Below are 15,738 nucleotides of genomic sequence, written 5' to 3'. Positions count from 1 at the left end.
GTAAACAAGCTGATTTCTGTAGTGAAGCATACAGGTTTGATTCCTTCCACCTCTGTTTGCCTACTGTGTGACTCTGAGCAAGTCACTTAACCAAGCAGTGCTCCATAGGCATTCTTGACAAAAGATAATTTGTTCAATGGAGTTACCTGGCTAACAAATAGATAAAATAAAAAAAAAATAAATCAAAAGTGACTTACTCAAGGTCATACAGTAGATAACTGGGGGCTGGGGGATTAAACCTTGTACCCCAGGAAGCAGCTTGCTAACAGCTCATTGCCTTAATCCTCTATGCTAACTGCCAGATACGTTATATATGCATTCACATTTTCTACAGGGCTGCTGTAGAGATAGTGTGAGCTACTGTAACATAAAAACAACATATAAATGAAATTAATTAATGCATACTCATATTTGTAAGGATGACGATCAGTGATTCAGTAGGTCTGTAAGTTTCATTCTGAAGTTTTTAAGGGTCCCTATAAATTCAGCATGTTTTCCCTGAGAAATATAGACCAGATGGCAGAAATTAATCTATCATTCATGGTTAAACTGTGATTTTGACTAACAGAAGGTAATGCATCTATATTTCTGTAACTAAATGACTGCTTCATATGCTACTGTTTTTTTTACAGTAATGACTCAAGTTGGTAAATTTTCCTGACAGCTAAATTTTTTTGCATTACCTCAACAGGGTGGTGTTATCGTTTGGTAACATAGATCTGTCTAGACCATTAAACTTTAGATAGTGGGCCAGATTTATTAACACCTACACTAAGTGTACACTAAGTATGCAGGAACAGTATTCAAGAACATCCCTACCATTTTTTTTGTATTTTTAGACACTCAGAAAGATTATACTAAATGTACATATAGTATACACTTTGTGGTAACCTTTCTTAATCCCATCCCTCAATATTTAAGGCTACAAGAAAATCGAAAGGAAAACTAAAATTAGGAGGAAGAAGATGTGAGTTATGTTTGTGTTGTCTGTTTACTCAGAATGATGTACACTTAGTGTAAGCATCAATGAATACCAAGGTTAGTCCATTTAGGGGTAAAGGGGCAGTATAAAGTTAACTTTTTATGGAGAAAAAGCAAGATTTTACCAAATGAAAATGCTTTATGTGCAGGCTGATGATTGGAGGTACTGCCAGCCATGCCGGAAGAAGTGGGGCAGTGGCTGTGTAACATATGCCAGCACAACTAGCTGGAATTTTGTAAATAATTATATGTCATTTGTATATCAAACTGATTTGTACAGATGCTTTTGCTGAAAATGTATTTGTGAGGTTTGCTTGTGTTAAAATGTATCAACAATGCACCCTGCTGAAAGGAAAAGAAATGTGCATCTATTATTGTAAGTGAATTAAATGTATATGTTTTAACAGAGGACTGGAAGAGAAGAGGTTGATCTCAAACTTTAAAATACATCTGAAATTAAATTACTTTATGGGTTAAGCCATAAACATGTTATCCCACAGTTCTAAATGGAGATAGAGATGCAATGTCTGTGCTAGAGAATAGATTGTAGCTCCTGTAGGCAGAGTGGAATGGTTTTATTGTTTTATGGCTTCCAAATGCTTTAATAAAACTTAGCTAAAGGTCTAATGTGTATTGTAGCACATAGGTGCTAAAACCTTGGCAGCCTCTAGTGATGGGGGATAGTGCGGGAAACAGAGTCAGATGACCAGATGTGTGTGATGTCATTCTTTAAGTTAGAAATAATAAGTAGATAGTAGGAGATTGTTCTCAGCATTCTGTATTCTGTCTTGGGTTTAACAACATGGACCAGTCACCCACATTATCTTTCCTTGCTCTATTCAGTAAGTAGGAAAAGTAATTATTTAGATTAGTCAGGAAAATATAGTGAGAATAGTTGAACATTGTTTTTTTTTTTGTAACTGTGTGACACTTTCTAGCTGTGTTATTTTCCATATATCCTGCAACTGAAACTCTGGTGTTTACTGTAAATAGATATTTAGTATTTTAATATTCTTTTATTTATTATTAAATACATTTAAACTTCTCATTGTGGCTGGTCCATTTAGAAAAATATTTACATTTTGAGAGTATTTGCATATATTTATTTGGTGACAGCTCTGACCACTGCTGAATCCTGGCTGTTTAGTCAACATTAGCATTTGTATTAACATTAACTTCACTCAGCATAATTGGATACCCTTTCAAGAGCCTTATAGTAAGTGACTGGTGGCAGTGACTCTACCTTATAATCTGAGCAAAGTTGGTAGAGTGGATAATCTGTGCTAGCCTTTCCTAGGTGTATGTGTATGTGTGAAAATTAAACCTCAAAGAGTGCGTATGTCAGCTACATGGGCAGAGAGAGTGGTGAAGGACTTGGCTTGGGCACTCGGCTGGGGACTTAACTCTGAAGCTGTGTTAGTGCGGAGCCTTACTGGGGACCTGGGGAGAGACACAGAGAAAAACCCAGACCCTGGGCTGAGTGTGTTCCCTGCATGCTCTTAAGGGAAATTTTGCTTGATGCAGAGAGGTCTGCATCTGGAAATACTGAGTGGTATTCCAAGTGAATGCCCCTCTCCAGTGTCAGTGTTGAGGATTCAGGTTCCTTGATTACTGGCCCAGAGTGGCAACATCACACACAGTTGTACTGCAACAACCCTTACTTTTTATAACAGCACTAACTCCTTTCTCATAGTGTCTAAAAGGTTCATTTTCATAAAAAACACACACACAGAGCAAAGGTACTTTCATTACAAAAATGTTTATTGCATGTTTACACCATTCTCGTACAAGTTTAGAAAGTGGAAATAATAAGTTTCTAGTTTAATATATTTCTATTTTGGACTATCCCAACTGTAATACTTTCATTATGGCATAGTATCAGAAAAGTAAATTATATTCACAGAATATACATTCACGTGCATTTATAAACAGGCTGATTTCAAGCTAAAGGTATCGATACTGTTCCATTTGCTCTGCTTCTGCTTCGTGTGTGAACGCTGGACTCAGTGACATCATCTGTATGCTCATCACTTTTCTTTTCTTTTAATCTGTTGATGAACCTCAACGTTATTTCATCCCACTCCTCTGGAAGAAGCATGAGTAGAAATCCAATGCATATAACAGATGTTGCAGCGAGTCTCACAACGCTGAATATAACCTCATGTTTTAAAAGATCAACAGCTGTTTAACAAAAAAAGAAAAGATATGATAAGCTGTTGGTTATACATCAATGGCTAACTGATTTTGCCCTAAACATTGAAAACTGTGATTTCTAAGTCAGGCATAGAACACAGCATCATACAGCAAAGGACGTTTGTAGATGGATTAAACATTTGCATCAAATGTCAAAGGTTTTTCTGCTAATGTTCACATCTGGTGCCTAATACAAAATGATGCCTTAAGAAATAAGTTTACAAGGTAAAGAAAAAGCAAGTTAAGAAGAAATGTTTCAATGTTCATACCCCACTCCTACATTATGCAGACTATGATTTAAGTGTGAAGTAAAAATAACATTTAAAAACTAATTCTGTCTGAAAAAGTCTTAAATAAGAACAATATAAAAGTAAATCCAAATGTCCGTTAGCATATGACTTGGTTTCTCCTTGAATATACCTGCATGGGATCAAAATATTATATCTTATTGTGTATTAGGAATATTACACACACACACACACACACACACACACACACACACACACACACACACACACACACACACACACACACACACACACACACACACACACACACGTACATACACTCATATATAGGTTATTGCTCACACATGGATTGTTATAGGTAGATGGTGCTGTTTGTGTTGCCCAGGACAGATGGGGTGTAGAAATAGCGAGTGGACGAGGCTTCAGGGGGTCAATTACAGTTGCATAGATGGTTGGTGAAGAGGTATGTTTTAAGTAGACTTTTGAAGGAGGGTGTGGAGTTTTGTAGTCTGAGGTCAGGGGGAAGGTTCTTAGGAGTGTATTGTCAATGTGGCAATTTCCAGGAAGGTAGGTTTCCCAAAGGATACAATAGTGCAAGTTTTGGCATTTAGTTTTAGTCCATGGCTCTTGGACCAATTATTAATTTGGGATAAGCCTATGGGATTCAATGACTGTTTCTAATGTGCAGTCATCTGCAAACTTTGTCAGACAGAATCCTCTAGTGTTCATCTTTACTTCAGAAGTAGATGCCAAATACGAAAAGTCCCTGTACCAATCTGTGTGGGATGAGCCATTAAAACAATCATCATCATCATCAATTGCCTTTTTTACTATTTTTTCCCACATGGTGTTGGGGTGTCATGTCAACTGTCACTGTCACTCCCTATTCAATGCCATTCTCCTACCTTCTTTGACACTCATGCTTGACTGTCATAGGTCTTCTCTAACACAATCTATCCACTTTTTTGCTGGATGCCCTTGTTTCTTCTTGCCTGGTTCCTGTCTGTCCCAAATCTTCTTCACTGGATTGTCTTCTGCTTTTCTGTACATGTGCCTGAACCACTGTAATTTGTTTTATTTGACCTTTTTGCAATTGTAGCTACTTTGGCTTCTGATATCATCTGTCCCACTGTGTGTATCCTACCACCTATCTCAGGCCCTTCATCTCCATCACCTCTAGCTTCCTAAATTGCTCTGCCGTCACTGCCCAGATTTCTGTACCATGCAGAAGTACTGGTCACACCACTGTTTTGTACACCTTACTCTTCAGCTTCTTTGGCATTCTTCTGACGTACACTACACCTGACACTCTGTGCTGCAGCTCCTCTGACTCCAGCTTTGATCTCCTCATTTAGACTTCCCTTCTCCTGAACCACTCAGCCAGATACTTGAAGTTGTTAATCTGTTCCACTATTTTCCCTTCTATCACAATCCCTCAGTTTCTTCCAATTTCCCCAATTTGCTGCCATTACAATTGGCTTATCTGTACTCTCATCCCATGTTCCTTCAGTTTTGTATTCCATTCCCCTATCCTTTGCTAAAGTCCTTGCTCATAGTCTGCCTGTAATGCCACATCATCTGCATACAGCAGCTTTGTTGATCTGTCCCCTCCAACCTGTTTACTAATGTAGTGCGTCACCAGTATGAACAGCAGTGGGCTCAGAGCAGAGACCTGATGCATTGGGTACCCCTTGGTGAGACCAAACGCTGTAAGTACTTGAGCCACTGGGTCCTTCCTTCAATATAGCTTGCACTAATTCTACCAATACTTCTGGGACTTCAAACCACCACAGGACTGCCCAAATCAGCATTCTTAGGATCTTGTCATATGCTTTCTTCAAGTTTAAGAATTCCCAGTTGGACTCTTTTCTAATCTATAGCCTCTTCTCAACTATCTGTCTCACTAAAAACACTGAGTTGGTTGTGCTGCATTCTGATCTGAATCCAAACTACTCATCTCCCATCTTACTTTCTACTACTCTGCATATTCATTTATCAATCACTACCTTCAGAACTTTCACACGGTGTGGCAGGAGTTTAATTCCTATGTACTGAATACAGTTGTGGATGCCCCCTTTTTTTTGTTGTACACTGACACTAGTATGTCTATTTTCCAGTCATCTGGGATATGTCTTTCTCTCCATACTGTTATGAGTGCCCTCAGAAGCCATTTCTCCCTATCTCACCCAACATCTTGATCATATCTTCTGTCACCTCATCTGAGTCTGCTGCTTTCCCTGACCTCATTTCCTTAGTGCTGTTCTTCTGTGGTGGGCTCCTGCTCTTCTTTCATTGTAGGCTGTATCTGGGGCAGTACAGCTTCTGTGGGGTTGTCTTCATTTGGAAGCTTCTGAAAATACTTCTTCCATCTGCCTTTGATGTCCTGTGGACTGGTGAGCAGATTGTTGCTGGCATCCCTTATGAAAGGTGTCTGACTCTCTTCTTTATCTTTTTGTTTTTACCTTGCAACCTGATATAGTTTCTTAGTGCCATCTACTGAGTCTCTTTCCAGAAGCTGACAGAGCGCCTCTGAAGCCTTGTTTTTTTTGTTGTTACAACTCCTTTCCTAGTATCTTTGTTAGCCAATTATTATTCCTTCTTAGCCTGGTCCATATTTTCTACTACCCACTCTTTCCTGCAGTCCTTCTTTCTGTTTATGACTTCTTGGACTTCAACATTCCACCACCAGCTTTCCTTATGTACCTAATTTCCATACCTGTCTCAGATGCATATCTGTTCTGTAGTCCTCACACATGCTATTTTGAGGTGCTGCTATTCTTCTTCAACTCAACCTATTTCCTCTTCTTCTTGAGGTAACAATGAACTTTCATATGCCAGATGTTAAACTGAGCATAACAGATGCAGTTACACTCAAGAGCATAATCTTTCTTAATGGCCTATAAAAGGTAGTCCACTAACAGTTAATACTAATATCTGTTTGACAAATGTTAGGCTTTGATGTGGTAATCTTGGGAAGGAAAGAAAGAAGGTTTTGGATGTAAAGGTAGGTAGCTATTCAGGAACAAACGTTCAACCCAAAAGTATGGTTCTTGCTTAACTACAAGGCTAAGTAAATGACAGATGAAGGTTCTGTACCATAATCTGCCTGATGAAAGCATTCAATAGTAACTTCCTTGTGCTCCTGAAAGCCCTTGTCTCCAGAAGCTCATCAGGACTTTCACCAATAATCATCTCACATTCTTTGTTAGAGTCTGTCACTGATATAAGCTATCATATACTTCCTTGGTCACAAAACTAAAACATTAAACAGTGTATAATATCTCTACATACTTCTTAATAATACATGTCTCGGAAAGGAAGTATAAATGAGGCTGAACAAATTGTTGGCTTTTTTTGGGAAGGGTCTATGTTGCTCAAAACCCACGATGGATCAGTGAAAGGGAAAGGTTACTTAGTACAAGACTGAATTATTATTTGATTGTATGGCCTGTATTTTATTTTTTCAGATTTAACCTTTACTTAATCATTTTTCCTAACTGCAATTATTCATTTTTGAGAAGAAAAAAAGATTAAAACTTTTGCAAACTATTTACATGGTGATCTAAGAAGAACATTTCATTACCAAAGAATTAGCTGACAGCCCAGAAAGACTTGTGTTGCCAAATCTGCTTGCATTATTACTTTACAGAAACATAAAACAAACACCACATATTCTAGGCTAAGCTGTCTTATGATCCATGCTTCAGAGATAATGCATAAGGAATGTGGTTGTAGGTTATAGTTTCAGTGGTTGTGAAATGCAAGATATCTACACCTCATAATATATGGATCCAACAATTTGTATTATTTTTATTTTAGTATAGTTAGCATGAATGGATATACCAGCATTTAAAACATGGATTTATTAAAAATGTATAGTTTGTAATTGTTTGATTATAGTGTCAGTAAAATCAAACTGATTGGCATGACACATAATGTGGACCTCTTGGTGCCTCCTTGTCTTTTCTGTACTTCTCTGTTGACCACATATTATCCTGTATGTAGTCATCATACTCTGCTTTAGGACACCAATATGGGCAGCTACTGCATGCTCAGTATGGATATGGGGTGCAGATTGCCATTGGATCTGGGGTGCAGATTGACATTATGTGTCACCCAAAGGTTAAACCTCCCTTGTATGGGACATATTTCTCTTTTACAGAAACACTTAAGATAGCTCTGCTAGCATTCAAGGTTACGTAGAGGAACCTGTGCTCCTTTGGTCCGCTGTAGTATACTCAAATGTGAGGTTAGTCTGCAACTAGTTAGGAATTATCCCCCAGTTATTGTGCACTTCACCAAATTTTACAGGTTGCTTTTAGGACCTTCCATCACTTAATCTGAGTAGTAGTGAATTCTGAGGGTTTGAAATGTACTGTACCAACAACAAAACATCAAGAAACTTGCTGCTTCAAGAGCTTATAAAAGGGCACTTACTGTTTATGGAAAAAATAATTCCAAAGGCACCATAACAGCTTTATTTTATGTAGGATTACAAAAAGAACAGGAAAACCAAATTCCAAAATAACATAAGATGTTTTTTATGCAGAATTACCCAAAAAGCACAAACAGAAAACAGACAGTTCTCGCTTCTGTTCTTGATGTCTAACCATGGAAAAGATAAACACAGTACAGAACGTATCTTACTATCCTCCTTTATCTGTCTTCTTCCACATCTTAGTATTTGTTTGACTTTAAAGAGATGGCATTATGGATAATATTGTTTTTGTATAATCACTGAAAAAGAATATGCACGGTCTGATACTTGCCTGCCAGTTTAATTGTGTAAAAGATATGTTACTTGTGTTTGCAAATGTGGAACACAAAAGCAAAAGTGTTTCTAGTTAGAGTTTTATAAATAGATTGTTTTTAGTTACTTGTGAGACAATCAGTCAAAACTACATTAGTCGTTTAAATAAAGGGTGAACTATTTTAATACTGCATGGAATGCCAACCATATTCATAGAAATTAAGCTTTACTTTGTAAAATGTAACATTCAAATGGAGGCTTTAAACATAGATTTTTGGTTCTGAAGCTGTTTTAATGTCCTGGATTATAATGCTGATTATCGGCAATGTTGACAGCACATGCACAAAAACAGTGCATGCTTGATTAAGGTAAACTGATACTGACTACGTTGAAATACACTGCATATTTTCTATTTATGTTTTATCAAAATAATGCAAAACAAAAATTATTTAAGAAACCTGAATCATGCATATTGTTACTGCTAGTAATAGCATTACTATAAGATCAGAATAGCTCAGTCACAAAGTGGGACCGCACACTCATTCTCAGACAAAATGCACATGTATTAGCAATTTTGGAAGACTGTTATTTCATCTACTGCAGATCTTTGAGGGAGGAAACCTGAAATACCCACTGAAAGTTCATGGATGATGATCAGACACTGTAACAAAAGGGCCTTGGCAAAGGACCAAACCGGTGAGTCAGGCTCTGAACAGCACCAAAGCAAACCCATGTGCCACTGACACTTCTGGTATCAATGTCTGAATATTTATTACAGGATTATTTAATTCAGTCACATACTCTGAGCAACTTAATTTGCAAGGGGTGCTGTCTTAGCATACCAGTATTACGTAAAGCACAAGGTTTCTAATTCCAAATAAAAATATATGCAACTTAATTTTATCATTTGGACCTTTCCTTCTCTGCACTTTTTTTAAAAATAAGGTTAAAAGTTTTTGCCAATATTCTTTTAATTAGATGTCTTATAAAAATCTGACCAAGACTGGTGCAAAGCTCTTTCAGTCACATTAAAATGATAGTTCTGACAAATGAGGTTTGAGTAACTGAGATAAATACACTCACGTAGATGCACACATGCACACTCACACATAATTATCCACACACACACACACACACACACACACACACACACACACACACACACACACACACGCACACACGCATGCGCGCACACACACACACACACACACACACACACACACACACACACACACACACACACAGACAAGCGAACATATAATTAAGTCTATTTTAAATATTAAATTGTACAAGGTGTTTCACAAGTATGTGCTCAGCTGTTTTGCACAACCATATTAAATTATCAATATGTTTCATCCTGAAGGATGCAGCACTCAAGACGGCCACTAGGACATGTCAGAGCTAATGACAAGAGGTCACATTGCTGAGTAACACAATTAATGACTCAATAAAAAATCTAGCTGCAAAGAGGGGTAAAGAACCAGCAACAAAGAGCCATACAGGAAGAGCAGCAAAGAAACTTCCATGGTCACAGAGAATGCCTTGTATTGAACAGGTTTGAACACTGATAACTGATGGAACTGAGCATTACACAGGCACTCTCCAACAGGCACAGAGTGTATGTATGTAGGTACGTGTGTGTGTGTGTGTGTGTGTGTGTGTGTGTGTGTGTGTGTGTGTGTGTGTGTGTGTGTGTGTGTGTGTGGCGTATGTGTGTGTATATGTATATATATATATATATATATATATATATATATATATATATATATATATATATATATATATACACACACACACACACACACACACACACCTGCAGGCTTGGATGGGACAAGTGATTGGAAACTGATACAGTTTTCCACAGCAAATATGAGTATGTAACTATTTATCAATGTCTGTTAGCTGGGTAAGCAGAATGAACCACTGCATACCGATTTCAGTCATGACTTCATATCCATACAAAACAAAAATTATAAGAAATAAATTGCATGCAAGTGTAAACAAGGTTACATAAATATCACAGCAGCACTGAATACAAGAGGAGTTAAAAACTAATAACTGTATAATTATTACCGCATGCATACAATTGATAAACATTGAGTATTTATATGCACAATGCACTACATATATTAAAGGATGATACAGACTTCAATAAGTCGTTCCACAAAATGCAAAAACAGAGAAATTGTACTGAAGCAACAGAGCAGGAGGTGAGAAAAAACATGCTTTAGAAAGGATGGGAGTCTGATACCATATTTCTCTAAGGTTTCGGATACATGAAAGAAAGGGGATGCCAGGAGTACATCTGTGAAACAAAGTACATATTATGTAGGAGGCAATGCACAGGCATATATGCCTTTGACAAGTCATGGTATAATGCACAGTCAGGATGATATGGTGGCACTTATGCTCAAAAGGTCCAGTCTTACTTGTTACTTTATCACTCTGCTTTTTAGGTAGGTCATACTACATCTTGTATGTCTGATAACCTGAAATATACGATTTTTTGCACAGTGAGGAAGCTGTTATTATAATGCTCAATGTCTTTACCTTGCAAGCATAAAGTACAAAGTTTGAGTCTGACCATTGGCTGTTAACTAAGTTTATAATAGGCTGCAGACTGATTGCCTAGTATTAACCTATACCTTATTTTCAACCATTCATACTTGTTAGTTTATGTTCTGCAATGTTGCATTACTCTCAAATGTGCACTGGCTGCAAAAACGGACTTTCTTATGTTAGTGTACCTGCTTGTATTACGGATGCAAATGCTCTATCTACTGCAGTCTTTTGGCATTCCCTTTTAAAAATGAGACATTGCCATCCTGTGGCTATTTGTAGTACTGCTAGCAGAAAAAATTGTTCTGGGCATTTGAGTTAAAATGCTTCTATATTTTTCTTATTTTTTTCTCTTCCCTCATTGCAGCTGACCATCAGTTGGAATACAGCTCCTGTACTCGTTCACCAAGTCTACCAGGGCCACCTTAGTCTTCCCTGGTCTCAATCCAACACCAGATTCAGGGCCAGTGAGGACACTTAGGATGGTTGTAGCAGCATCATTTTGCTGATGGGGAATGTTTTCTAACTCCCACTACCTTCTCACAGCAGCCTTTGCAAGGTCCATTTTGTTGCTGTATCTGCAGATGCACATGCACTTTCGCACATGCAAAACCTCTAAGTGGTATACCCACTTGTGGCATAGAGCTTTCCACGCTCTTAACATTATTTTGCACTGAGCCTAGGCTGTCTCCCTTCCACCAGGCTGGGTGAGCCATTAGCTGCTCACTTCCATTCTCCCTGTGCAGCTCCTCCAAGACCTGTGCCGGTACTGAAACATGGCTCATCTAAATTGCAGTGAGGGCTTTATTCCTCTAAAAGGATTGCTGCCTGCTTCCACATTTTTCAGTGCAGTATTTGACAAAAGCAAACCAGTTCAAATCTATCTACTAAGCTGCTAGACTGAATAATACAGCTATAGTGATTATCCCAAAACTTATTTCTGTAGCATGCAATCTGCCACGTAACAAAGAAGAAAAAATAATTCAGAAAATATACATCTGCGGCTGACATCTTTGATTTTTAGGGAATATATCCCTCACTGATTTACACTTGGTCAAGGAAACATAGAATTATACAAACTAGTTCTGAAGACAAAGTAATGATTGCAGACTACCCTAATTAAGAATAATATTCTAAACGTGATAAATCATTTCACTTTCAGAAGAGACTATAAGGCATATATTAATTCCTTTGTGACATTTTACCTCAGAATCAAATTAGAAAATAAATAAATGAATAAAAAACATGAATACATATTCTGTTTCAAGTATCACATAGCATCTATTTTTGTGACTTAACAAAATCAGTGCAATAGCTCTCATAAATATTTGTTCAGAACATATTTTAATAGGTTATGTCATATTTATCAACCAAGTAAGATTCACTCAATACAAATTCCCAGTTTTGGAGAGACCCAGTAGCTTTGATCTAGTAAAATATGTTTCACAATTTACAAGTAAACGTTGAGGAATCCAAATGTGAATAACTGACCGCCCAGCATATCTTTCAACCTTCTGTCTCTGGAATATAGAACACTATCCTGGGATTCATTAACAATCATGTAGGTGCTGCAATAAGCTTACATGATGTAAGCATGTTAGTGCAATGAGCAGCAGTGCAAATTGAATATGCATGCTGCTCATCATACCTACATGTTTGCAAGCACCTTTTAGTGGCCAGCAATAGTGCTCACAGCCATGGACAAGTGCATGCAAGCATGAGCACAAGCATGAGCACAAAACATAAACAAGCATGCTGCATATAGGCAATGCTCACATACGAGCACATACTGCAGCCCATGCATAGTAAAGGCAAGTACAGGGAAAGAATACATAAGGGGGGAAGTAAAATGGGGGCAATGTATGCAGACACATGGTGTTTTACTGCATGACTAATTAATGTGGAAGGGTAAATGTGTAAAGTGTACTCATAGCCTACAGGCACATGTGATGACATGTATAAGAAGCATTTCTGACATAAATCCTGCAATACTGATGTAATGATAATTAATGTCAATGACAATACAGCAGTTATGCACATAAATAAAAGTGAACATGCTAATAAAAGATGTGAGATGTGGGATATAAAGCTGCAGTGTAACAAAGGGAGTTTAAATGTGATATACATTATAATTAAATGCTGAGTTGAGATAACAGCAATGACAGAAAATACATTAAGGGATGTATGCATAGACTGCAGTTACTGCATATGAGAGGCATATACAGGGAATTTATGTATGCAAGCCGACACCGCTGCTCTATTCTCCACCTCAGCATGTATACAGAAGAACAAATAGACCTTGCAGCTGTAATGTCAGGTACATCAGAAATAGACATGTTTTTGCAAAGAAATAGTGGCACCCATTGGGAAGGGGTTCATCACCTTTGAACACGTAATCGACAAGTAAACATTGTATAGTTATGCAGATGCTAAATAGAAATCTAATAGCACACAACATACAATGACAACACAGATTGGATGACGTGTCATGAGTTCAAGTTTTCCACTGCCAATTTGCAAACATCTCTAACATTGTTATACTGGGTATGCTCACATGGAATTACAGGGAACAGTAACAGAACAGCAATTCAATAGCAGCAACACACTAGAAAGTGTTGTAACACAGGACCAACTACAGTTTCTGATGGTATGTCAGCATGCCATACAGTTTGAAATATTTGTGGAATCCCGCATTAGGCATTAAGCTGTACAGATTGACAAAAACAATTGCAGTAACAAAGAAATGTCAGGATGAAGACATGCAATGCAGAGCATATTTATCTTGTGAATAAGTAATGTATGTGAGCAATGAATGACATAATAAACATGTGAGTCATGTCATTTTTGAACACAGGTCAGGACAGATATCAGAGAGATGCATAACAATCATGGGCGCTACAGAAATACGCTTGTCGGTCATATCATGAAGAACACCTTTAAAGGCTTACAACACTTTCTTAACTTAAGGTGTATGGATGCCCTACCCTGTAGGACAAAGTCTGAAAAGTGTCCCTCTGAGTGTGCATTAACTATTGTGTGTGTGTGAGCTGCTTTTGTCTGACAGACAGATGTTACCAGCTTCAAACCCCCTGCCTATAATACAAGGCTGTCTCCAGAGATCTGAATTGACTGCATGTGCCAGATCAGGTAGTAGTGGAGGTTGTCACAAATAACTGAATTGAATATGTGCATTAAGAAAGGAGTTATGAATATAATATGAACAATTATATTGTCAGAATGCTGGAAAGGGGCCACACATGTTACTGTCCACACAACAATAAGCAAGTGAAATAGCGTAGTGGTTAGAGCTTTCACTTAGCATGCAGTCATTCATTTTCACCTACTTAGAGGCGATCTCTGCTTGACTTACAAAGCCATGTCTGATGCAGCTCCATTAGAAATGCTACATCTAAAGAAATCCCAATCCCTCCGCACTACACGCTCCAGAGACCACAACCTCCTTACCACAATCAACAGGACGTGCTGGAGGGACAGGTTCATAACACAGAGACTGCCCATGCTATGGAATAGACTTCCCATACATGTCAAACAGAGCACCTCACTGGCACTCTTCAAGAGAAATCTTGATGAGTGGATGGGAAATAGAAAATTCACCCCAGGGATCACTCCAGTGGCTCTACTCAACAGAGGCACTGGGAACTAAGGTCGGGTGGCACAATGCCAGGGTAATTGTATGGGCTAGGCTTGTAAAGGCTCCAGGGCCATTAGCCTAGAACACACCTATGATCCTAAGAACCTATGAGCAGTACAATCTCAATACTTCTTTGACAAAGAAGCTGTTTCCGTTGTGTAGTAAACACGCTGTCCATGAACTGTTGAGGTATGCTATACAAGCCAGTACTCAATGCATGTGCCACAGGACTACTGACATCACAACATGTCCCAAGTAACCATTTCACTGTCATGCAGTCACAACCTGTAATGATACAGCGTTGTTCAACAGAAAAATGGATAACAATAACAAGATACAATGGTGTTTATGTAACATCATTACATTCATGTAATGTTGCCCCTTTCAGGAATTGAACAAAAAGCTATGTGACTTTGCAGACTTATAACATGTAGATCAACAACAACCATCACATCACTCCACCCAGGCTAACTTATTACATCAGATGTACGTGTGGAAACAACCTCTGAGATAAAAGAGATGGAGGAGGCCTCTCCCAATATAAACAGACATATTGTAATTGTAGTGGATGTTGCTGATGCATTACAGTATGGAGACCAACAATACTAACAGGTACTGAATATGGATGTTAAACACAAGAGCATTTGACAGCAGAAAATACATGATATTTTACAGGATGAATGCAACACGGCAGAAGTGTCACTACAATTGTGAGCTATGTCAGTATGTAAAGGCATTACATCATGTTACTGATGCAAGGGATATATGTGCATTTAACTGCTATACTAAGTCAACAACATATAGCATGTCATCTCATTCCATCATACCAGAAGATAATGCTTCCTACATATGTTATGTAAGGAAAATGTAATTACATGTCATCATTACTCTGAATAAAAGCCTTGCTATGTGACAAATTATCATAGCTTTTTGTAAGAGGGATCAACATCTATACATGTACACAACAAATGTGTTTGACAGCAGTGTTCGCAATATGGACAGTCACAATAAGACTGATACAATGTAGTCTAAACAGTAATGGCTGTATTTGAACTAACTACCCAGGATGACAAGCTAAAAATTAGTGCCTGAATCACAAACACTGCACAACATGATGAGGTACAGCTGGGACAGTACAAAGTTAAATGGATGATTGTTTATTTGTTGGATATTTATGCTAAAAAGTGTTCAAAGTGCAGAATAATACTGTAAAAACTACGCATCATACATGTATTTGAAGAATAGTATACACAGTAGGAGTGTAAAAGACACACTCACAACTGGCCTTAAGCATCCTGCATATGCAGTTATACAATGTAAAATGCACAGTATCTAAGTATTGCAATACAGGAGAA

General features: G+C 37.9%; 1 protein-coding gene across 1 annotated transcript in view; it reads right to left on the bottom strand.

The window, feature by feature from the left end:
• Positions 1-2,750: 2,750 nt before the first annotated feature.
• The window catches only part of SLC35F4 (solute carrier family 35 member F4), a 638,863-nt gene continuing 625,875 nt past the window's right edge, over positions 2,751-15,738 (bottom strand). Inside the window, exon 7 of the mRNA XM_044074433.1 lies at positions 2,751-3,162. Within this exon, the coding sequence (XP_043930368.1) occupies positions 2,921-3,162 (242 nt within the window). The 3' untranslated portion in view covers positions 2,751-2,920. The remainder of the gene's footprint in view (positions 3,163-15,738) is intronic.

The sequence above is a fragment of the Protopterus annectens genome, chromosome 6.part0 (assembly GCF_019279795.1).
Source record: "Protopterus annectens isolate FY-2018-M chromosome 6.part0, PAN1.0, whole genome shotgun sequence".
NCBI classification, from domain to species: Eukaryota; Metazoa; Chordata; order Ceratodontiformes; family Protopteridae; genus Protopterus; species Protopterus annectens.
The sequence above is the reverse complement of the archived record's forward strand: the minus strand, read 5'-3'. Positions and strand labels throughout refer to the sequence as shown.